We start from the raw sequence: 21,781 nt of genomic DNA on the forward strand, positions 1-21,781 counted from the left end.
TTTATTCCGTATGATTTGAAAATCAAATCAAATGAAGCCTTTCCTCTTTCCCCACCGAGAACATTCTGCAAGAAAGAGATGGCCATCAGGGTCTTGTCCACCAGGGTTAGGGTGGAGTTGTTTAACTGCATTGTTCTTTCCTTTTTAACCTGTTTGTGTCTCAGAACCCCATCCCAATCGCTCTGTTAGGCATTTTAACAACTATTTTTGGTTTAAGTCCGAGATAAACTTCAATCATCGGTCCAAACTCCAAAGCTGAGGTTCACTGGGTCCCAAGCCTCGACCCACCATCCCCGCCCCTGCTCAGGGTGGCTTTGCAAGATCCTTCCAGCCATGGGAAAGGAGAGGGCCACAGCGTGGGCGGGGTGCCAGTGGGTCCCGGGCCAGGGCCATCCACCTGCCAAGCCACGTGTCCCGGGCAGGGCGGGGCTTCTCCTCCCCCTCCCCCCAGCCCCCACCACCCCCTCCCGCGCGCTCCGCTGCCTGACCTTCCAGCCGCGAGAGAAGTCCCTAGCCTGGTGAGTGCCTAGGTCAGGTCGGCCTCCCCGCCTCCTCCCTGGAGAGAAAAGGCCAGGTGACAGCAAAGCATGACCTGCTTGCTCGGCCGAGTCTCACGACCGGGAGCGGCCAGAAGGAGGCCGAATGCCCGTCCCCAACCGGGGACCCGCAGCCGGCTCGGCCAGGCTGGCTGTGCGCCCTCAGCAGAGGCCCGTGCCAGGGACGGAAACGAGGCGGGCTCAACCTCCAGCTTACCAGGGCCTCACGGTCGCTGTCGCCATCTGCCGAGGCCGCAGCAACGCTACCAGATCGTGAGGAGGCCCCTCACCCGCACAGGTACTCCGGGTGCAGCGGGGACACCAGACGCCCCGTCCCCGCTCCCGGCTGCCCAGGCAGAATGGGACATTTGGCAGCCCCCAGCTTGCACGACGGAGCGTGGGGTTAAAAGTCGCTATTGCAAAAATCGCGCTTCTGATCTTGGGCCTTATCTAATATTGATAGCACCAAGGCCTTTGGAGTCTGAGCCCGGTTTTAGCAGCGGCTGAACATTCCAAATGCTACCAGCCCTGGGCAGTCAGTATTTGAGACCGGTTTGAGCTGTGTGCTTTTTTCTTAAACGTGGTTTGTTGAAGGAAATATTAAACCAAAGATTATTGTCCTTTTTCCCTCCTCTATTCATTCGCCCACGTATGTGTTGGACCGCTTGCTTCAAAGCAGATACACTGGATGCCCAGGCGGAAGGACGGGGAGCAGTTTTTATCTTCGCTGGAAACCTGCCTGCTCAGGGTGCACTTTGGGAAAGAGAAAGGCGGCTTTTGAAAGTCGCCTGTGTTTCCTCTACCACGTGGGATTCTTATCTGACTTTTTCTCCTTTTCTGATATTGTTCTTGTTCTCAGAGTTCACTGGTCATAGTCTCTGGCCTAAAGTCCCAGCATAGAATGTTCCTTGCCCATGGAGTTCTAGACTCCTTGCCAAACTGGCGCAGTACCTGCCTAGGGAGCAAGAAATCGCGCAGGGACCCAGCCCGGGTCTCTTCCTCCACCTCTTCCACTGGCTCAGTTTGAAAATGGCCGATAGTTCTAATTCAGCCTATTGTCACCCATGAGCATAGTTCTACAAACGCAGTTCAAAGAAATCAACCACCCAGAGAATAAAATAAATAAATAATAAAATAAAAACGCAGTTCAGAAAAATGCACATGAGGGTGGGGCACGGTGGCTCACGCCTGTAATCCTGGCACTCTGGGAGGCGGGAGGATTGCTTGAGCTCAGGAGTTCGAGACCAGCCTGAGCAAGAAGGAGACCCCATCTCTACTAAAAAATAGAAATTAGCTGGACATCTAAAAAAAAAAAAATATATATATATATATATATATATATATATATATATATAGCCAGGCATGGTGGTGCATGCCTGTAGTCCCAGCTACCGGAGGCTGAGGCAGGAGGATCGCTTGAGCCCAGGAGTTTGAGGCTGCTGTGAGCTACAATGACACCACAACAGCACTCTAGCCTGGGTGACAGAGCGAGACTTGAAAGAAAGAGGGAAAGAAAGATGAGGAAGGCCCTGGCCTCCAAAGTGAACTGTCAGAGAAGGGAATTAACAGCACCAACAGTTGGGAGGGGGTGTGGCAGGAGAAGGCACCTGCAGACACCAGGAGAGGCCACCAATGGGAGAGCTGCTTGCCTCCTGACCCGCCTTGGAGCCAAGGGTGCCGGCATAAAGGGCAGCCTTGCACTGTCCCAGCAGCCAGCTCTCTAAGGGTCACTAGCTAGCGCCAAAGTGTGGAGGTCAAAGTGTCGCTTTTCTTTCTTTTTTAAAGATAGCTTGGAAAAAAAGTCACCGGTAAGTTAACTGAGGATGTCTCATGTTCTCTCCTAGCTGCTGTTCCTTCTTTTGCATGCATGTCTCTTCCTGCCACACTGCATGTCTTGTCCTGATTTGGAGAAAGTGTGTTCAGCCTTTCCAGTTCTAATCAAGTCGTCTGTCCTGAGATCTTGCCATGGCCTTAAAGCAGGTGTTTTACTGAATTTGCTTCATGTGATTACATTTCATTTTATCTCTGCTACTTTCAGTAGCTCTCCCTCGTGACAATGTCTTCCATCAAGATTGAATGTGTCCTGCCGGAGAACTGCCGGTGCGGTGAGTCTCCCGTATGGGAGGAAGCGTCCAACTCTCTGCTCTTTGTAGATATTCCTGCAAGAAAGATTTGCCGGTGGAATCCGCTCACCAATCAACTGCAGCGAGTGACCGCGGGTAAGGACGCGGCGGGCTACGCTCAGATCTTCGCAGTCAGCCGCCTTTTCCCAGGGGAGGGGCGTCTGCCGTTCCTGGGGACCCTTCTTGTTGAAGCATACTGAATATGCTTTGAAATGTTGGAGATTGTCATGCTCTCTGCACACTCCATGTCCTCCCACTTTGACCCCTGAGTAAATTCTGGGTGGTCAGTACTTTCCTCATCCTCCTGGAGTAAGAGGCAACATTGCCAATTTTATCAGGATGTCAAAGCACTGCAGTGTCTGTCTTTCCTTAACACCTTCAGATAACAGCCTAGAAAGTTACGGACCTGTTGTCTGCCTTGGGTCAGGCCAAGACCTTAATTTGCAAAATAATAATAATAATAATGGGTATCTCCCTTCTCTGATCATAAAGAAGAGTTTTTGGACTTAATAAGCATCAACCAGGACTATCTTTGTCCACTGCACACAACAGGATTCATGGCAGAATTTATGTGTGTGTGAGTGCAGTTCTTTTTATGGCCCTATGAATTCCAGAGATGGAGTTTATCACTTTAGGTGGCTCAAGGGAAGCTTTACATGATTGTGGAGAAAAATATTCTTGTTTTCATTGTGCTTATGGGAAAAAATACCAGGAATTTCTGTAACCTAGGGGAACTGCTTTTTTTTTTTTTTTTTTTTTTTTTTTGAGACAGAGTCTTGTTCTTGTCTCCCTGGGCTAGAGTGCAGTGGTGTCATCCTAGCTCACAGCAACCTCAAACTCCGGGGTTCAAGCAATCCTCCTGCTTTAGCCTCATGAATAGCTGGGACTACAGGCATGCGCCACCATGCCCTGCTAAGTTTTCTATTTTTAGTAGAGACAGGGTCTCATTCTTGCTCAGGCTGGTCTCAAACTCTTGAACTCAAGTGATCCTCCAACCTTGGCCTCCCAGAGTCCTAGGATTACAGGCAAGAACCACCTCGCCCCACCGGGAAAAGCTTTTTAATTCACCCAGAAATATGTCTGTGGATGGAGGCAAAGTGACTGTGACCTCTGAGGGCAGAGCCAGGATGGGAACCCATTGCCTTCCCTAGTCTGTTTCTCAGTGCGCACACGTGCCTGCCCCTAATCCACAAAGGCCCCTACCCAACCATGGAAAGGGCTTGTAGTGTGAGCAGTAGCTTAGGGAGCTACCAGGAGAAGTCTCAGGCTGCAGGTTGGGATCTCTGATGAGAGTGTGAGCCTCCGAATAATGTCCTGCACCTTCCCTGGAACCCTCCATGGCTCAAATCAACCTGGGAGTAGGGTTTGAACTAAGAGCTGCTCCTGGAGCTCCCATCACTTTGCACTGAATAGGTGCTTAGGAAATGTTTTCAAAACCAATTCTGATCAATTTATTTCTTGTGACTGCTCACCATGGTAATCAATCTCTCCACTTTAAAAAAAAGTTTTATTATAACCCAGGAAACCTAAAATTTGAAAATACAAAATATACAATGAAGAGATGTGATTGTACTGTCACTGCATCTATATTTCTATTTATTAGTTTTACCATGCTTATTATTCCAAAAAGGATTTGAGAAACAATTTTCAATTAAATACATATAAAATGGGGTCCCCTAAAAAAGACAAGTCCTATACTAGAGGGGGAGAGAGATGTCACAAAACCTAGTTGCTGTAACTAAACACAATTTGTGTCTCTGAATTCCCTGGAGGTCAGGCAAAATTGAACATCACTTGCTCTGTGACTGTCCGGGTGCCTCTAGATTAGGAACCCCTCCTGTAAACTTGATGTGGCAACTGCCCAAATGTCTTGTTGCTGCTGTGGTTTGACTCCTCTGCTTCTCCCACTAGACTAGAAGCTACCAGCGGAGTTGGGTTTTATTCTTTCTATCCTCGCTGCCCAGGACAGCACATAGAGTTTGTGCTCAACAAATATACTCAGTCATGGAGCCTTCCCTACTCAACAGAAGGAAGAGAAGGAGCCCAGCTCTTTTGACAATGGCCACTGGGTCGCTGCTGCCTTCTAACTGCTGCTTTTGCCTCTACAGATGCCCCGGTCAGCTCTGTGGCACTTCGCCAATCAGGAGGCTATGTCGCCACCATCGGAACAAAGTTCTGCGCTTTGAACTGGGAGGATCAATCAATAGTTGCCTTGGCCACAGTAGATAAAGACAAGAAAAACAATCGATTCAATGATGGGAAGGTAGATCCCGCCGGGAGATACTTTGCTGGTAAGATTTCTCTTTAGCTCACGCTTATGAGCTTTGGAGGAAACGCTATGACTTAGAAAGTTCTCACTGCTGTGGTGGCAAAAGCGTTATTCATAACGGGTCTTGGGTTCTTTTATTATTGCCTGAGTAACTTGTATCACTCAAAAGAAAGAATCCTATGAGAAAATCTTCCTAGATATTCTTTTCTATTTCTGTCTTTAGCAGAGACCAAAATCTGTATGGCACTTTGCTGGTTTGAGTGAGTTTTAAATCCAGAGGTTTTGCTGTTATTGATGTTCAAATTGGAAATAATTTCAAATTTGCAGAACAAAGTAAGAATAGGACAAACACCACCTGTATAGTCTTTACGTAGATTCACCTGTTGTTAACTTTTTGTTCTATTTGCTTTGTCCTTTGCTCTCTTTGTGTATCTAAACACATTTACCCCCAGAATTATTTGAGAATAGGTTGCAATGTCATGTATCATTACCCCTAAAATACTGCGGTGTTAATTTCCCAAGAAAAATGACAGATTCTTACATGACCACAGTTACAGCGATCAACTTAAAGAAGTTTAACATACAATGATTTTATCTGATGTACTATCTCGATTCCAGTTTTGTCAATTGTCCAAACAAGGTTCTTTATACCGTTTTCCCCTCCAATACAGAATCCAGTCTAGGAGCGTGTATAGCATTTAATTGTCACATCTCTTTAATATTTTTTAACCCAGAACATTTCCATAGCCTTTCTTTGTTTTTTATGACATTGCCATTTGTAAGGAATATAATTCCACTCAACGCCCCCCCCCTTTTAAAAAATAGAACATTCCTCATTTTGTATTTGTCTGATGTCTCCTTGCGATTAGGTTGCTGTTGTGTATTCTTGGCTGGACTACCACATAAGTAATGTTCTCAGGGGATCCCATTTGGTGACACACGATGTCCTTCTGCCCCTCCCTGGTGATATTCATTTTGATCACCCAGTTAAGGTCCTGTCAGGTTTCTCTACTGCATAGTGATTATTTTTAATTGCAATTTTTAAACAATTTATGGAGTTTATCAGTTGTATATTGCTGGATAACAAATTACCCTGAAACTTAGTGGCTTTAAAACAACAAATATTTATTATCTCATATAGTTTCTGAAGGTCAAGAATCTGGGTGCGGCTTGGCTGAATGCTTCTAGTTCAGGCCACCTCAGGAGGTCGAAGTCAGGCTGTCTGCCAGGGCTGCAGCCATGGAAGAGGCTGGACTCCCTGAAAGGGGCTAAAGGATCTACTCCCAAGCTCACTCACCTAGGGGTTGGCAGGAGGCTTCGGTTCCTTACCATGTGGCCTCTCCCTGAGGCCACTCAGGACATGGCTTCCCCCAGAGCTGGTGATAAAGGAGAGCCCAAGATGGAAGCTACGGTCTTACTTTAACCAATCCCAGAAGTGACACACCATCACTTCTGCTGCATGCTATTGGTCACACAGACAATGGCAGGGGGAAACTACATAAGGGTGTGAATACTGGAAGGCAGGAACCCTTATGGGCTATCTTGGAGGCTGGCTACAATGTGGAGAGATACTTTAAATCTACGCAGATATCCTGGTCCCCATCAACATTCCTCCCTCAGGGTCCACATTCATTGACAATTCTTGCTTGAACCAACTTTTAACTATGATGGTTGCAGAATGACTCACGTACAACTTGAAAAGGATTTTAACTACAGTTTTAAATTAAATAATGCATTTCACACATATTCCTCATTTCCCTCCCATTGTAATAACCCTCTAAGTTTGTGGAAGTTGATTCTCCATTTCTGCTGTTTCCACTTCCCCACGCTGCCCCTCACTTTGTTGGCCATGCTGCCCTGGCTCCGTTCAAGTTCAATGTGGAAGGCAGGTGAGACCTGAGCAGCTGACTATAGACTGTTCTCCATCTTCCTGGACTTTACACAACCATACATACCATCCAGGACAACCATACATATCGTCCAGGACGGGTTGAAAGATTAAAGATGAGAATCTATCAGAAGCCCTTCTGCCATTAATTTCCTCAGAATAAAGAAATATGCTTAGATACTTAACCTCCTGATGAAATTGATTTTCTCTTATGGCTAGAAGTTTAAAGTTCTGTGGCACTTTGTGAGACAAAAATGAAGATGTCCTCCAAGGCCTGACTTTTTAACCTGGAGGCTCTGAGCTGTCAGGAGACCCCTTAAAATTGTAGGCATCATTGTGGGTGTACCTACTGTAAGTGGCATGTATGTGACAGAAGCACCCAAGAAACTGTTTATAGAGAGATATCTTGGCTCTCAACAGGTGCTCAGAGGTGTCCCAGGCCCAGAAAAGGGTGGCATCATCTTATAGTCTAGCTAGAATCTCAAGGTGGTCATATCCTGAAGGTATCACCACACCCAAGGTCTGACCTGTCTGTACTTGCTACTAGATAATGAAAAATAAACCAGAACTCTCGGTTATTCTGTCCCACTAAGGAAAAGCCCTTTCCATGCAGCGGGGGATTCACATCCATGTTCCAGGCATCTCCTTCTGTGAGACAGATAGTGCAGAGGAATATTCAGGAAACGAACTCAATGGCCCCATAGCAGGAAACTGCTGAGAACATCTTTCTCCCCAAGGAGGGAGGATCTAGCCCATCTTGCTTGCTATTCAGGCTGCCCATTTTTAGTCCCATTTTCCTCCTCTAATTCGATGTTCTTTCAGATGGAGTGTGATAGAGCAGATGAGCTTTCCAGTTTCTTCATTATAGTCAAATTCTGCTCTGTCCCCGGAGATCACACTCAAGTCTAAGTGAGGATCAATAATGATTCCAATAACTGAAATATTCCATCGGCACTTGAGAAGAATGTGTATCTGCTGTCGCTGGGTGGAGTGTTCCATAAATGTCAATTGGATCCACTTGGTTGATGGTACTCAGTTCTTCTATATTGTTGCTGATTTTCTGTCTACTTGAATCCATTGCCAACAGAGGGGTTGGATGTCTATTTCTCCTTTCAGTTCTGACAACTTTTGTGGATTTTTTGTTGTTTTTGTTTTTGCTTTTTTTTTTTTTTTTTTTTTTGAGACAGAGTCTCACTCTGTTGCCCAGGCTAGAGTGCCATGGCGTCAGCCTAGCTCACAGCGACCTCAAACTCCTTGTACCTCAGCCTTCTGAGTAACTGGCACTACAGGCATGTGCCACCATGTCCAGCTAATTTTTTATATATATCTTTAGTTGTCCAGCTAATTTCTTTCTATTTTTAGTAGAGACGGGTTCTCACTCTTGCTCAGGCTGGTCTTGAACTCCTGACCTTGAGCAATCCTCCTACCTTGGCCTCCCAGAGTGCTAGGATTACAGGCGTGAGCCACCGCACCCGGCCCAGTTCTGACAACTTTTTCTTTGTGTATTTTGAAGCTCCATTGCTAAGCACATACACATTTAGGATCACTATGTCTTCTTAGTGAGTTGACCATTTTCAATATGTAGTACTTCTCTTTGTCCCTGAAATCATTATCCCCCTATATGTAATGTATCATTTTTCTTTCATTGCTTTCAAGCATTTTTATTCGACTTGAGTTTTCAACAATTTGATTATGATGTGCCTGGGTATGGGTTTCTTTGGGTTTCTTCTGTTTGGGATTCATTCAGGTTTTTGAATTGATAGTTTTATGCTTTCCACCAAACTTGAGGAGTTTTGAGCCATGTAATCTTCAAATAATTTTTTGACCCTGAACTCTTTCTTCTTCTCTAGAAACCCAATGACACATTAGCCCTTTTATTTAGAGACAGGGTCTCACTATCTCACCCACACTGAAGTGCAGTGGTGTGATAATAGCTCACTGTAACCTTGAACTCCTGGGCTCAGCCTCCCAAGCAGCCAGGGCTACAGGCATGTGCCACCACGTCTGGCTTGCTAATTTTTAAATTTTTTGTAGAGATGGGGTCTCAATATGTTGCCCAGGCTGGTCTCAAACTCCTGGCCTAGAGTGATCTTCCCACCTTGGCCTCCCAAAGTGCTGGGATTATAGGTGTGAGCCACCACACTTGGCCACATTAGCCCTTTTGTTGTTGTCTCGTGAATCCATAAGACCTCTGGTCCTTTTTCTTCCATTCTTTTTCCTCTCTGTTGTTCACATTAGGTAATTTCTATCCATCTGTCATCAGGTACACCGACTGACTCTTTCCTCTGTTATCTCAATTCTGCTATTGAGTCCATTCAGTGAGTTTTTTATTTCAGTTTTATTATTCAGTTCTAAAATTTTCATTTGTTTGTTCTTTATATCTTCTACTTTTTTGCTGATATGTTCTGTTTTGAGTTTTGTTTCATGGCTGTTTGTGATTGCTTGCTTGAGTGTTCTTTATAAGTGCTGTCTTGGTCTTTGTCAAATAATTCCGACATCTGTGCCATCTCTTTTTTGGCATCTATTGATTTTCTTGTCCTATGCAGGTTGAGATTTTCATGCTTCTTTGTGTGGCCAAGTAATTTTGGGTTGTGTCCTAGACATTTTGAATATTATGTTATGAGACCCTGCATGTTATTATTATTTTTTTTTGAGACAGAGTTTCACTTTGTTGCCCAGGCTAGAGTGAGTGCCGTGGCATCAGCCTAGCTCACAGCAACCTCAAACTCCTGGGCTCAAGCAATCCTCCTGCCTCAGCCTCCCAAGTTGCTGGGACTACAGGCATGTGCCACCATGCCCGGCTGATTTTTTTCTATATATATTAGTTGGCCAATTAATTTCTTTATATTTATAGTAGAGACCGGTCTTGCTCTTGCTCAGGCTGGTTTTGAACTCCTGACCTCAAGTGATTCACCCGCCTCGGCCTCCCAGAGTATTAGGATTACCGGCATGAGCCACGGCGACCGGCCCCCCTGCATCTTATTTAAATCCTTTGAAGAATGTTGTCGTAGCTGTCTTAGTAGGAGATGTATTTGTTTAGGTTCAGGCCACAAATTCCAACCTGCTTTCTATTGGGTACTATTAGTATCTGTCCCACATGTGTGCCACCCAGTGGTCGGTCTGGGCCCCAGAAAGAGTTCTATCCATTAGCTCCACTCCATCCCAATGTCTCTGGTATGTGAGTTAGAATGCAATCCATGCCTGGGAGCCTACCCAGGATGAGCCTAGGAGATCATAAACAGCTTTATGGGGCTGCATTCCTGAGCAACTGTCTCTTCACTATCTCTCAGTACTTTCTAGTCTTCTGGAGCTTTCTTTTTCATTCCTCCAGCCAGAAACCACCCATCTCTATAATTGTGCTACCCCTGAGGCCACGCAGCAGAAGAACAGAGAAAGAGAGAATATAAAAGCAAGAGTGATGGGCTCCACCCTTTTGACTCCCATAGTTTCTTGTTACCGGCCATTCTCTCTGCTGTCATTGCCCTTGCTGCAGAACTGTCTGGAGAATCATGCATGAAAGAATGGGGGGAAAAGGTAGGAAAAAATATAGTTAGATAGAATGAACAATATTTAATAGCACAACAAAGTGACTATCCTAATCAAGAATGAGTTAGGGTATACTTTAAAACAACTAAAGAGTGGAATTGGAATATTCCTAACATAAAGAAATGATAAATGCCTGAGGTGACGGATACCCTGATTACCCTGATCTGATTAATTCACATTGTATGCCTGTATCAAAACATCACATGTACCCTATAAAGATAAACAACTATTATGTACCCATAATAATTAAAAATAAAAAAAAAATTTTAAAGGGGTGGAAAATAACCTGGGGATTTCCTCCACTCTCTCTAAGCTTCAGGAGTTTCCTTTTCTGCTCCTTGAGTGGGATCTAGAGGGTTTCGTTAGGATGTCTGTCTGTCTGCAGCACAGCACACACTTCCAGATTTCAGGTTGCATTGGCTTCAGGCCGGGAGATACCGGAGAAAAAAATGAAGAACTCATCACCAATTAGGTGGTATTGATACTTCAGACTCTGCTGTTCTTCCCTGAGCTGCCTGCTAACATTTGCTTTTCAGAGTTCTCCAGCAGCTGTGCCAGACGTTTTATCCAGGTTTTCTACTCGTGCTTGCAGGGGAGGGGGAGAAAATGAGAGAACCAGAACATCTTGGTGCAGTTTAAATTTGCATTAAAAGTAAGGTAGCTGTCATTTTAAAAAATACAGGACCCAGATTGCGATTGTGTAGTCATGTCCTTGATTTAAACACTAGAAAGGCTCCCTGGTGAGAAAGGGTGGGGTGGCGCGTGGGGCAGAGCTCAGTGCGCTTTGGTTCCGCAGGCACCATGGCCGAGGAGACAGCACCGGCGGTTCTGGAGCGGCACCAGGGGTCCCTGTACTCTCTCTTTCCCGACCACCATTTGAAAAAGTACTTTGACCAGGTGGACATCTCTAATGGCTTGGATTGGTCCCTAGACCACAAAATCTTCTATTACATCGACAGCCTGTCCTACTCTGTGGATGCCTTTGACTATGACCTGCAGACAGGACAGATCTGTATGTACTTTCTCATTATTTTTCTCAATACTGCTGGTGTTGTTTTCATATGTTTGTAACTGGTAAGGGACCTCTCCCTCAACCCATGTGAAGAGGTCCTTCCTTGTCAAATAGAAAGCTTGCCAGTGACTTTATTCCAATATAGTAATGATGGCACAGACTTGACTGTCTTGCAGTCAAACCATGGCCCTCAACACAATTAAATATGGCCATAGTTGGCATAAGGCGGATAGAACCATAACCCTCTTCCTTGCCATCATCACCAGAAAGGAGCTCACTGTAAGAAGGATCCTGTTCCACCTTTTAGAAGGTGCCTAAAAGCAAATAATACACAACAGAATGGGAGAAAAGAGCAGAAAATTAGAATTTGGGGTTGATATTTTTAATTTGTACTGTAGTTAGACATAGGCAAGTGCTCGGAGGCAAATTACTAACCTTTCAAAATGGAAAAGCAAAAAAAAAAAAAAAAAGTAATTGCAGGTTGTCCAATCCATCAATGTGCTTTAAATGAGCTATAGTTGGAAACTGGGAGGGAAGAAATTACCTAGAATTTAGAAGGGAGTCCTTGAAACTGTTTTGTGAAAGATGCCAAACCAAAAGAACAAAACTGATAATAAAAATGACTTGTTGGCCGGGTGCGGTGGCTCACGCCTGTAATCCTAGCACTCTGGGAGGCCGAGGTGGGCGGATTGCTCAAGGTCAGGAGTTCAAAAAATGACTTGCAAAAGAGCACAAGACTCTCCACACAGATTTCGTCAGAGGCAAACTAGTCCAGTACAGAAGTCTTGCTTTGAAATATATGGCTGTTTTTACCCATTTTCCCTACACGTAGTTTTAACATTTTTCCATTACACCTCAATTTAATTACTGTAGTGACCTCAATTTTTTAGCATAAAAATTCCTCTGGATTTTGATATTTGTTTTTTGTATACTGTGGTTCCCCCCTTAAGGCCGGCAAGTTTGTTTCTGAATGCCCCTCCTATCAGAAATAAGCTCTTCTCTCAGCACAATCTATGTTCATTAAGATGAAAAAAAAAAAAAAAAAGAAATAAGCTCTTCTAATATTTTGTCTTGATTTTGGAGCATTCAGTCAGACAGAAAAAGAACTCATATATCTTACTAGTTTTTGTGTATGAACTGTTCACATGGACCATTAAGTTGCCTTATAGATCTTGGAGTTAATAAGTAGGCATTTTGGTAACCAAACCAGTAAAGGTCTAACAACAGACTGACATGAACTTGAGATGGCTGCGCAGGGCTTCAGCTCAGGTCAGCCTCAAAAAAAAACAAACAAAAAAAAACTATTGATATTTTAGTAAGAATTCTGCTTTTCTTTTTTCTCTCCTCCTCTGATAGCTTCAACAGATATGTCTGTACCCAAAGAAAAGAAAGGCAAATCCCAAATTTGCAGCAAATTGGGGTTTGTACCCCAAATCATGCAGCAAAAAGCCTTTGTTCACAGGCCAGACACTAGATAAACCCAAATGATCAGTGTTTATTTTCAGCTTGAGAGCTCAGTGTTTGATGATCAGTATTGAGAGGCCTGTCGTTTTGTTGTTTTGTTTTTGGTTTTTTTGTTGTTGTTGTTTTTGTTTTTGTTGTTTTTCAACCATAGCCAACCGCAGAAGCGTTTACAAACTGGAGAAAGAAGAACAGATCCCAGATGGAATGTGCATCGATGCAGAGGGGAAGCTCTGGGTGGCCTGTTACAATGGAGGAAGAGTGATCCGTTTAGATCCAGAGACAGGTAGTCCCATGGCACAGTGAAAAATCATGTCTAGAAAACACGAGACACTAGGGACTGGGGAGGCCTACTCGATAATAAAGTGAGAGACAAATGCAGTGGTCTCAATTGAACGATTTCAGAAATAAAGACCAAAGCTACAGCCCCAAATTTATAGTTAGAACTTCTTTTCCTGTGGAGGTCTTTTTGCTCAAAATAAATTGTCAGGGAAGGTAGGTTAATTATTAAATACCTGGATGAATTCTGACCTCCACAGTCTTCTTAGAACTTCCCTATTGCTCCACAAAGGGTCCAGATATGTTGCACGGGTTGGAAACTGCTGGAACTGAACTTTAAATAAAATATTTGGTGGTCTAGGGAAAAGACTTCAAACTGTGAAGTTGCCTGTTGATAAAACAACTTCATGCTGCTTTGGAGGGAAGGATTACTCGGAAATGTATGTGACCTGTGCCCGGGATGGGTTGGACTCCGAGAACCTTTTGAGGCAACCTGAAGCTGGTGGAATTTTCAAGGTGATACGGCTATTTCTTTTATTTTGGGGTCTGAGGTGGGGAAATCTTCTGTTAAGTAACTGAGTGATTGGTACTTTTGCATATTTCCAAAACATAATTCTATTTAGCATGTTAAGCTCATTATACTTAACATAAAACATTTTATCTAGATTTTTGAGACTGTAAGTTATCTGAAGTTAAGATAGTATGTTTAGCCTACTTTGTACGATACTATAATTTTTTTTGCTTCAGTAGTGTTTGTTGAAATTTTTCAAATCAGTAGAACAAGCTTGGAGAACCAATATTTGAAGGATTTTTATAAGATCACTTGATTGTTTTGATATCATAAGAATACTTTCAGGTTTTAACATTTTTTGCAACAGAACAAATGCTAATAAAAATTAGACCTTTTGAGCTTAAAATAAATATAGAAATGTAGAAAGCTCTTTTTTAACAGATGGGAGAGGATAGAAATAAATTCAGGTTTAAATCCAAGTTAGTTGTAAATGGTTGCTAGCTGAATTATAATCTACATTAATGATTGGGTTGAATCATAAATACCTAATCAAATAATTCCTTTTTATGATAGGGAATAAAACAAGGATAGTAGGTGGCTAAGTATATTATTATGAATCATAAACGTGATTTTGAATAATGCCTGTGAATTGCCTTTTGCCAGAGTTTCTTTCTTTTCTGTTTTCAACAGATAACTGGTCTGGGGGTCAAAGGAATTGCCCCGTACCCCTATGCAGGTTGACAACAGGTCTGCTTTGCTGCCAGAGGAAGCTTTGAAGACAACTAGAGAATTCTGGGGCTACAATTTCAATCTAGTTAGAAAGAAAAGTGGAGCAATCATATTATTAACAGGGTTAAAATTTTAATTAATTTACAATTTTTAAAAGGCATTTTTAACAAGAGATGACAGGTGGCTTTGACAACACACTATAAGGCTTCGGTAAAAGGTACTATAGAAATTAAAAAATTGTTCAACTGCCAACCAGCCTCTTGATTCCTTGCAAATTGCTTTGGGGGGGCATATATCTCTTCTTTATTCTCCATTTATACTATACCTAAAGCTTAAAAAAAAAAACTAATAAATAGTAATCTGGTAATGCCCTATTACAATCATGGTCCTTTTTCTTTTCATCACAATCTTATAAAAATATATCATAATGCTAACCTGCTTTGAAATTACACTTCCTATATGTTATTTTACAAACTGAAAATGTTATTTTGCAATCTGAAAATACTGATGGAGGATGAGACGCAAATACTCTGGCAATATCAATGGTTCTAACTGCCACCTAGTGGACATAAAAGAAATATATCACTTTCGGAAGAATAATTTTTTTATTTTCATCTATTTATTTATTTTTACACTCTTACACTGCTGGTGAGACTGCAAATTAAGGAAGAATATTTTTTAAATAGCTTTATTGAATTATAATTGGCATGTTTTTATATATATATTTGAGACAGGGTCTCGCTCTAACCCAGGCTAGAGTGCAGTGGCGTCATCATAGCTCACTGAAACCTCAAACTCCTGGGTTCAAACGAACCTCCTGCCTCAGCCTCCCGAGTAGCTGGGACTACAGGCATGTGCCACTGCACCCGGCTAGTTTTTTTATTTTTTTAGAGCTGGGGTCTCGATCTTGCTCAGGCTGGTCTCTAACTCCTGGCCTCAAGCTATTCTTCCCGCCTCGGCCTCCCAGAGTGCTAGGATTACAGGCGTGAGCCACCTTGCCCAGCCTATTTATTTTTTAGAGACAAGGTCTCGCTCTGTTGCCCAGGCTGGTGTGCAGTGGGGCAATCATAGCTCATTATAACCGCGAATTCAAGCCAACCTCCTGCCTCAGCCTCTCAAATAGCTGGGATTATAGGTATGAGCCACTGTGCCCAGCCCTTTTGTGTATTAATTGACGTGATTATGTGGTTTTCCTTCTTTAAACTATTAGTATGATAGATTCTTGCATTCCTGGGATAAACCCCCCTTGGTACATTATTTTTACATGTTGCTGGATTCAATTTCCCAATATTTTGTTGAGGATTTTTGCGTCTGTGTTCATGAAAGATATTGCTCCCTAGTTTTCTTTCTCTCTCTTTTTTTCATTTTTATTTTAACCCAGTCCAACATCAATTCTGAGTGGCCTCTAGTTTTCTTTATTTCTACTATCTTTGTGTATGGTTGCTATCAGGATAATCCTGGCCTTATAAAATGAGTTAAGAAAGTATTTCCTCCTCTTCTGTTCTCTGGAAAAGATAATGTATAATTATTGTTATTTATTCCTTACATATTTGGCAAAATTGACCAGTGAAACCATTTGGACCTGGAGGTTTCTTTTTCAGAAAATTTTAACTTTCCTTAATAATATAGAAACTCTTCGGTTATCTATTTAAATCTTGATGATGTTTGGCATTTGGTGGCTTTTGAGGCATTGATCCTTTCCATTAGTTGTCAAATTTGTGTGTGTAGAGTTGTTCATAAGTGTTTCCTTATTATCCTTTTAATAATGCCTGTGAGGTTTGTAGTGATCTCCCCCTTTTCCTCTGATATTGCTTATTTGTATCTTCTTTTTTCTTCTTTGTCAATCTTGTTAGTGGTTTATCAGTTGTATTGATTTTTTTCTTTAATTTTTCAGTTGTCAGTCTCATTGAAGTATCCTCTTATTTTTGTTATTTCCTCCTTCTGCTTTATTTGTATTTATTTTGCTCTTTTTCTGGCTTTTTAAATTGGAATCTCGCATTATGGATTTGAGGTGTTTCTTCTTTTCTTTTTGTTTTTTCTCTATAAAAGACATCATAAGAAGTACTTCTCTAAAATAGCATTTGATGCTATCAATTTTCCTCTCAGTACTGCTTTTGCTGCAGCTCACAAAGTCTGAGATATTGTATTTTCATTTTTGTTAAGTTCAAAATATTTTCTAATTTCCTTGGAGACTTTTTCCTTGACCCATGGATTATTTAGAAGTGTGGTGTTTAATTTCCAAATGATTGGAGATTTTACTGTTGTCTTTTTGGTATTAATTTCAGGTTTAATTCCATTATGGTCATAGAGTATATTTTCTATTATTTCAATTTTTTGAAATGTATTATACTCTGATTCATGACCCAGGTTATGTTCTGTCTTGCTAATGTGCTATGTGCACTTGAGAAAAATGTGTATTCATCTGTTGTAGTGTGGAATGTTCTATGAATGTCAGTTAGATTCAGTTGGTTGATGGTACTGTTCAGTTATCCTATATCCTTCCTGAGCTTCTGTCTACTAATTCTATTACTAAGGAAAGAGTGTTGAAATCTCTGACTATAATTTTGGATTTGTCTATTTCTCCATTCAGTACTGACAGTTTTTGTTTGTAATTTTGGAACTCTGTTGTTAGGTTCATACACCTTTAGAATTGTATGTTTTCTTGGTAAATTTACCCTTTTTTTTTTTTTTGAGACAGAGTCTTACTCTGTTGCCCAGGCTAGAGTGCCGTGGCATCAGCCTAGCTCACAGCAACCTCACACTCCTGAGCTCAAGCAATCCTCCTGCCTCAGCTTCCTGAGTAGCTGGAACTAGAGGCATGCGCCACCATGCCTGGCTAATTTTTTAGTGGGATGGTTGTTGTTTTTCAATCTTTCTCTCTTTGGTTTTCCAGTTGGATAATTTTTAGTGATATACCTTCAAATTCACTGGCTTTTCCCTCTGTCATCTTTATTCTGCTATTGAGTCTATCTAGTGATTTTTTAAAAATTTTTATCTCTCAGCTCTAAAATTTCCATTTAGTCTATATGTCTTCCCCTTTCTATTCCAATACTATCCATTTTAATATTTCTTTCAAGGATTTTCAGAATTGCTCATTCAATCATTTTTATAATAGCCACTTTATAGTGCTTATCAGATAATCCCAACATCGTATCATGTCATTCTTGGCATCTCTTGGTTGTCTTTCCCCATGTGAATTTAGCATTTCATTGTTCTTTGCATGCTGAGTAATTTGGAGTTGTAGCCTCGACATTTTAAATATTACATAACTTGACTCTGGGTCTTGTTTAAAACATATGAAGAATGTTGCCTCTAGGGCCTCTGCAGAGGGTACAGAGGACTTTCGAAGGGATGACCTGACATCCAGGGCTGATCCCTACCTCCAGACCAACTCCTCCAACTGCAGCAGGTTAACCAGGCTGCTTCAACCTAGTGACTTCCCAGCCTTGGCCCTCAGCTGGAAGAGATCAGATACCACCTGGGATGATTTGATGAGTCCCTGAGGGGCTCTGCAGTGAAGAAAGAAGACTTTTGGGGGGATTCTAGTAGACCAGGGGCCATCCACAGCCTCACGCTGTGGTCCCCTATCTACAGATAGCTAGCTGTCTGACATAGTCCTGGTGTCCTCCAACCTGCATTCTTAACCTGGAGACGTCATGGAGGAATGGAACCAGCACCAGAAAGCCCCAGGGACCTGTGCAAAGGGTGTAGAGGGTGCAGAGGTTGTTTGTGAGGAACATCTCTAGGAAGGCCATGGAGGCCAACACAACACAGAGGGTTCAGAGGCCTTTTAGAAGAGGTCTTCCATGGAACTGGGGTGATCCAAATCCCCAGGATATGCTCCTCCAATCCCCACTGTAGCCAGCTAGTTAACCAACCCCAAGTAGGGAACCCCAGCCTTATTTTGAAGCCTTACCTAATCCTGACCCTGATCCTGAAATCAAACAATTGAACATTGGCCTCAACTAAACTTAACCCTAAACTGACCCTGACCATGAACCTGACCCTCACACTAATCACAACCCTAAATCTGATTCTAAATCTGACTATAAACCTTAACCTTGAAGCTAACCATAAACTAGATCCTAAATATTACCTGATCATAACCTTGACTCTCACCCTAACCCCTAACCTAACCCCACACTTGATCATCTTTTTATTTCAGAATCGAGATACACATGTTTGTATTACATAATACATGTTTGTATTACATAATTTGCTTTTGTACAGTTTAAGTGAAAGTTATGTGTGCCCTTCGCCCAGATAGTGTACATTGTACTCATTAGGTGTGAATTTACCCATCCCCTGCTCCCCCTCCCACCTACTTGATTTCCCTTGAGTTTTACTTCCACATGTTCACATAAGTGTTGATCGATTAGTTCTAGTTTAATACTGAGTACATGTGGTATTTGTTTTTCCATTCTTGTGATACTTCATCAAGGACACAATCAATAGAGTAAATAGGCAACCTAAAGAATGGGAGAAAATATTCACATGCTATACATCTGGCCAATTACCAGAATCTACAAAGAACTCAAGCAAATCAGCAAGAAAAAAAAATCAAACAACCCCATTAAAAAGTGGGCAAAAAACATGAACAGAATCTTCTCAAAAGAAGATAGACTAATGGCCAAGAAACACATGAAAAAATGCTCAACGTCCCTAATCATCAAGGAAATGCAAATGAAAACCACAATGAGGTATCACCTAACTCCAGTAAGAATGGCTATTATCAAAAAGTCCCAAAGCAACAGATGCTGGTGAAGATGCCTAGCAAGGTGTACTTATACACTGTTGATGGGACTGCAAACTAGTACAACCTCTATGGAAATATGGAGATACTTCAAAGAACTAAAAGCAGACCTACCATTTGATCCAGCAATCCCACTACTAGGTATTTACCAAAAGGAAAAAAAGACATTTTATTAAAAAGACACTTGAACTCGAATGTTTATAGCAGCACGATTCACAATCACAAAGATGTGGAATCAACCCAAAAGCCCATCAATACATGAGTGGATTAATAAAATATGGTATATATATTCCATAGAGAACTACTCAGCCATAAAAATAAATGGTGATCTAGTATCTTTTGTAACAACCAAACTTGGTCTTTACCCTAAACCAGGGGTCCTCAAACTTTTTCCACAAGGGGCCAATTCACTGTCCCTCAGACCGTTGGAGAGTGCGCACTGTGGGCCCGGGACCAGTCGGCTGCTAAGCAGGACAGGCAGCTGCGGCAAAAACACCCTGTGGGCGGCATGTGGCCCGCAGGCCATAGTTTGAGGACGCCTGCCCTAAACATATCCCTTACCATGAACCTGACACTGGCTTAAACCTAACCAGAACACTGACCATAACACAGAACCAGACCTAACCCTAATCCTGACCATGATGCTAACACTAAATATAACCCTAAACTTGACCCTGACAATGAACTTCACTCATCCTGACATTAATTATAAAATTGATTTTCATTCTAACTCTGACCACAAACCTGACTCTGACCTAACCCTTATCACGAAATTAACTGTTTCCCTAATCCTGACCCTCACCTTGATCCTAAACCTCACCATAACCCTAATACTAACATCATCCCTTAATGTAACCTTAGTGCTGACTTTGTAGGAAAATGTGTTGTTCTCATCTTATTTTCACATATACTGTTTATAAGATTTTCTTTAGCCATAAGAAGTTACTTTTGAGAAGAATACGTTTTTTTGATGTGGTTTTCACTGAGCTTGTCCTTACAAGTACTGCTGAGTTTCATCTAAATTTATAAGAAGTTACTTTGGAAGAAGAACATGTGATTCTGAGCACATTTTTACTTATAATGCTTAGATTAATCTAGATTTGCTATAACTTTCAGGAATTAGTTTCCTTGGCAAAGAATGTGAGGTTCTGAGCTTATTTTAAAACATGCTGCTCACAATTCACAATTGCAAAGTTGTAGAAACAACCCAAGTGCCCACCAATACATGAGTGGATTAATAAAATGTGGTATATGTATACCATGGAATACTATTCAGCTTTAAGAAACAATGGTGATATAGCACCTCTTATATTTTCCTGGATAGAGCTGGAACCCATTCTACTAAGTGAAGTATCTCAAGAATGGAAAAACAAGCACCACATGTACTCACCAGCAAATTGGTATTAACGGATCAACACCTAAGTGGACATATAGGAGTAACATTTATCGGGTGTCGGGCAGGTGGGAGTGGGGAGGAGCGAGGAGGGCATGGATATATACAAACATAATGAGTGAGATGTGCAACGTTTAGGGAATGGTCACACTTGAAGCTCTGACTCAAGTGGGGAGGGGGGCAAGGGCAATATACGTAACCTTAACATTTGTACCCCCATAATATGCTGAAATTAAGAAAAAAAAACCAAACAAACAAACAAAAAACATGCTGCTTCTTTTCATTTGGTTTCACCTTAACTCACAATAGGAAATTACTTTTGAGAAGAATGTGTCATTCTAAGTTGTTTTTATTTACATTGCTTAATTTCACTTACAGTTGCACTAAGTCACATGTAGTGATTTTTTTTTTTTTTTTTTTGAGACAGAGCCTCACTGTGTTGTCTGGGTTAGAGTGCCGTGGCATCAGCCTAGCTCACAGCAACCTCAAACTCTTGGGCTCAAGTGATCCTCCTGTCTCAGCTTCCTGAGTAGCTGGGATTACAGGCACGTGCCACCATGCCCAGCTAACTTTTTCTATTTTTAGTTGTTTGGCTAATTTATTTCTATTTATAGTAGAGACGGGTCTCACTCTTGCTCAGGCTGATCTTGAACTCCTGAGCTCAAACAATCTGTCCACCTCAGCCTCCCAGAGTGCTAGGATTACAGACGTGAGCCACCACGCCCGGCTTGCAGTGATTTTTTATATGTAATTCTGTGCTTTTTTGTATAGGCATAGCTGAGTTTCATCTTCATTAACTCTCCAGAACATATTACTTTTGAGAAAAAATTATAATTCTGAATATGTTTTCAAATAAAGCTCTTAGTTCTACCTAGATATACTTTTTTTTTGAGACAGGGTCTCACTTTGTTGCCCAGGCTAGAGTGAGTGCCGTAGCGTCAGCCTAGCTCACAGCAACCTCAAACTCCTGGGCTCAAGCAATCCTCCTGCCTCAGCCTCCCGAGTAGCTGGGACTACAGGCATGCGCCACCATGCCCGGCTAATGTTTTCTATATATATTAGTTGGCCAATTAATTTCTTTCTATTTATAGTAGAGACGGGGTCTCGCTCTTGCTCAGGCTGGATTTGAACTCCTGACCTCGAGCAATCCGCCCGCCTCGGCCTCCCAGAGTGCTAGGATTACAGGCATGAGCCACCATGCCCGGCCTACCTAGATATACTTTAACTCACTCTCTCTTTCTAAGGAATGACAAGGGAAACAAAAGGGCTGAGGACTGATGA

At 42.1% G+C, this 21,781-nt stretch overlaps 1 protein-coding gene across 5 annotated transcripts; it reads left to right on the forward strand.

Annotated features, from left to right (window-relative positions):
* The first annotated feature begins 475 nt into the window (after nt 1-475).
* Nucleotides 476-14,734, forward strand: RGN (regucalcin). Of its 5 annotated transcripts, none has more exons than XM_012749733.3 (7): nt 476-518; nt 2,575-2,755; nt 4,768-4,950; nt 11,159-11,374; nt 12,990-13,121; nt 13,476-13,630; nt 14,316-14,734. In XM_012749733.3, the coding sequence occupies exons 2-7, from the start codon at nt 2,593-2,595 to the stop codon at nt 14,364-14,366; spliced, it is 900 nt and encodes a 299-aa protein (XP_012605187.1). In that variant the 5' UTR covers nt 476-518; nt 2,575-2,592; the 3' UTR covers nt 14,367-14,734. The 5 variants fall into 5 exon arrangements, with proteins under 5 accessions (XP_012605187.1, XP_012605186.1, XP_012605188.1 ...); XM_012749732.3 differs by lacking the exon at nt 476-518 and adding an exon at nt 531-834; XM_012749734.3 differs by lacking the exon at nt 476-518 and adding an exon at nt 531-834 and having other exon boundaries at nt 2,578-2,755.
* Nucleotides 14,735-21,781: the final 7,047 nt, after the last annotated feature.

Source organism: Microcebus murinus, chromosome X (genome assembly GCF_040939455.1).
Source record: "Microcebus murinus isolate Inina chromosome X, M.murinus_Inina_mat1.0, whole genome shotgun sequence".
NCBI lineage: Eukaryota > Metazoa > Chordata > Mammalia > Primates > Cheirogaleidae > Microcebus > Microcebus murinus.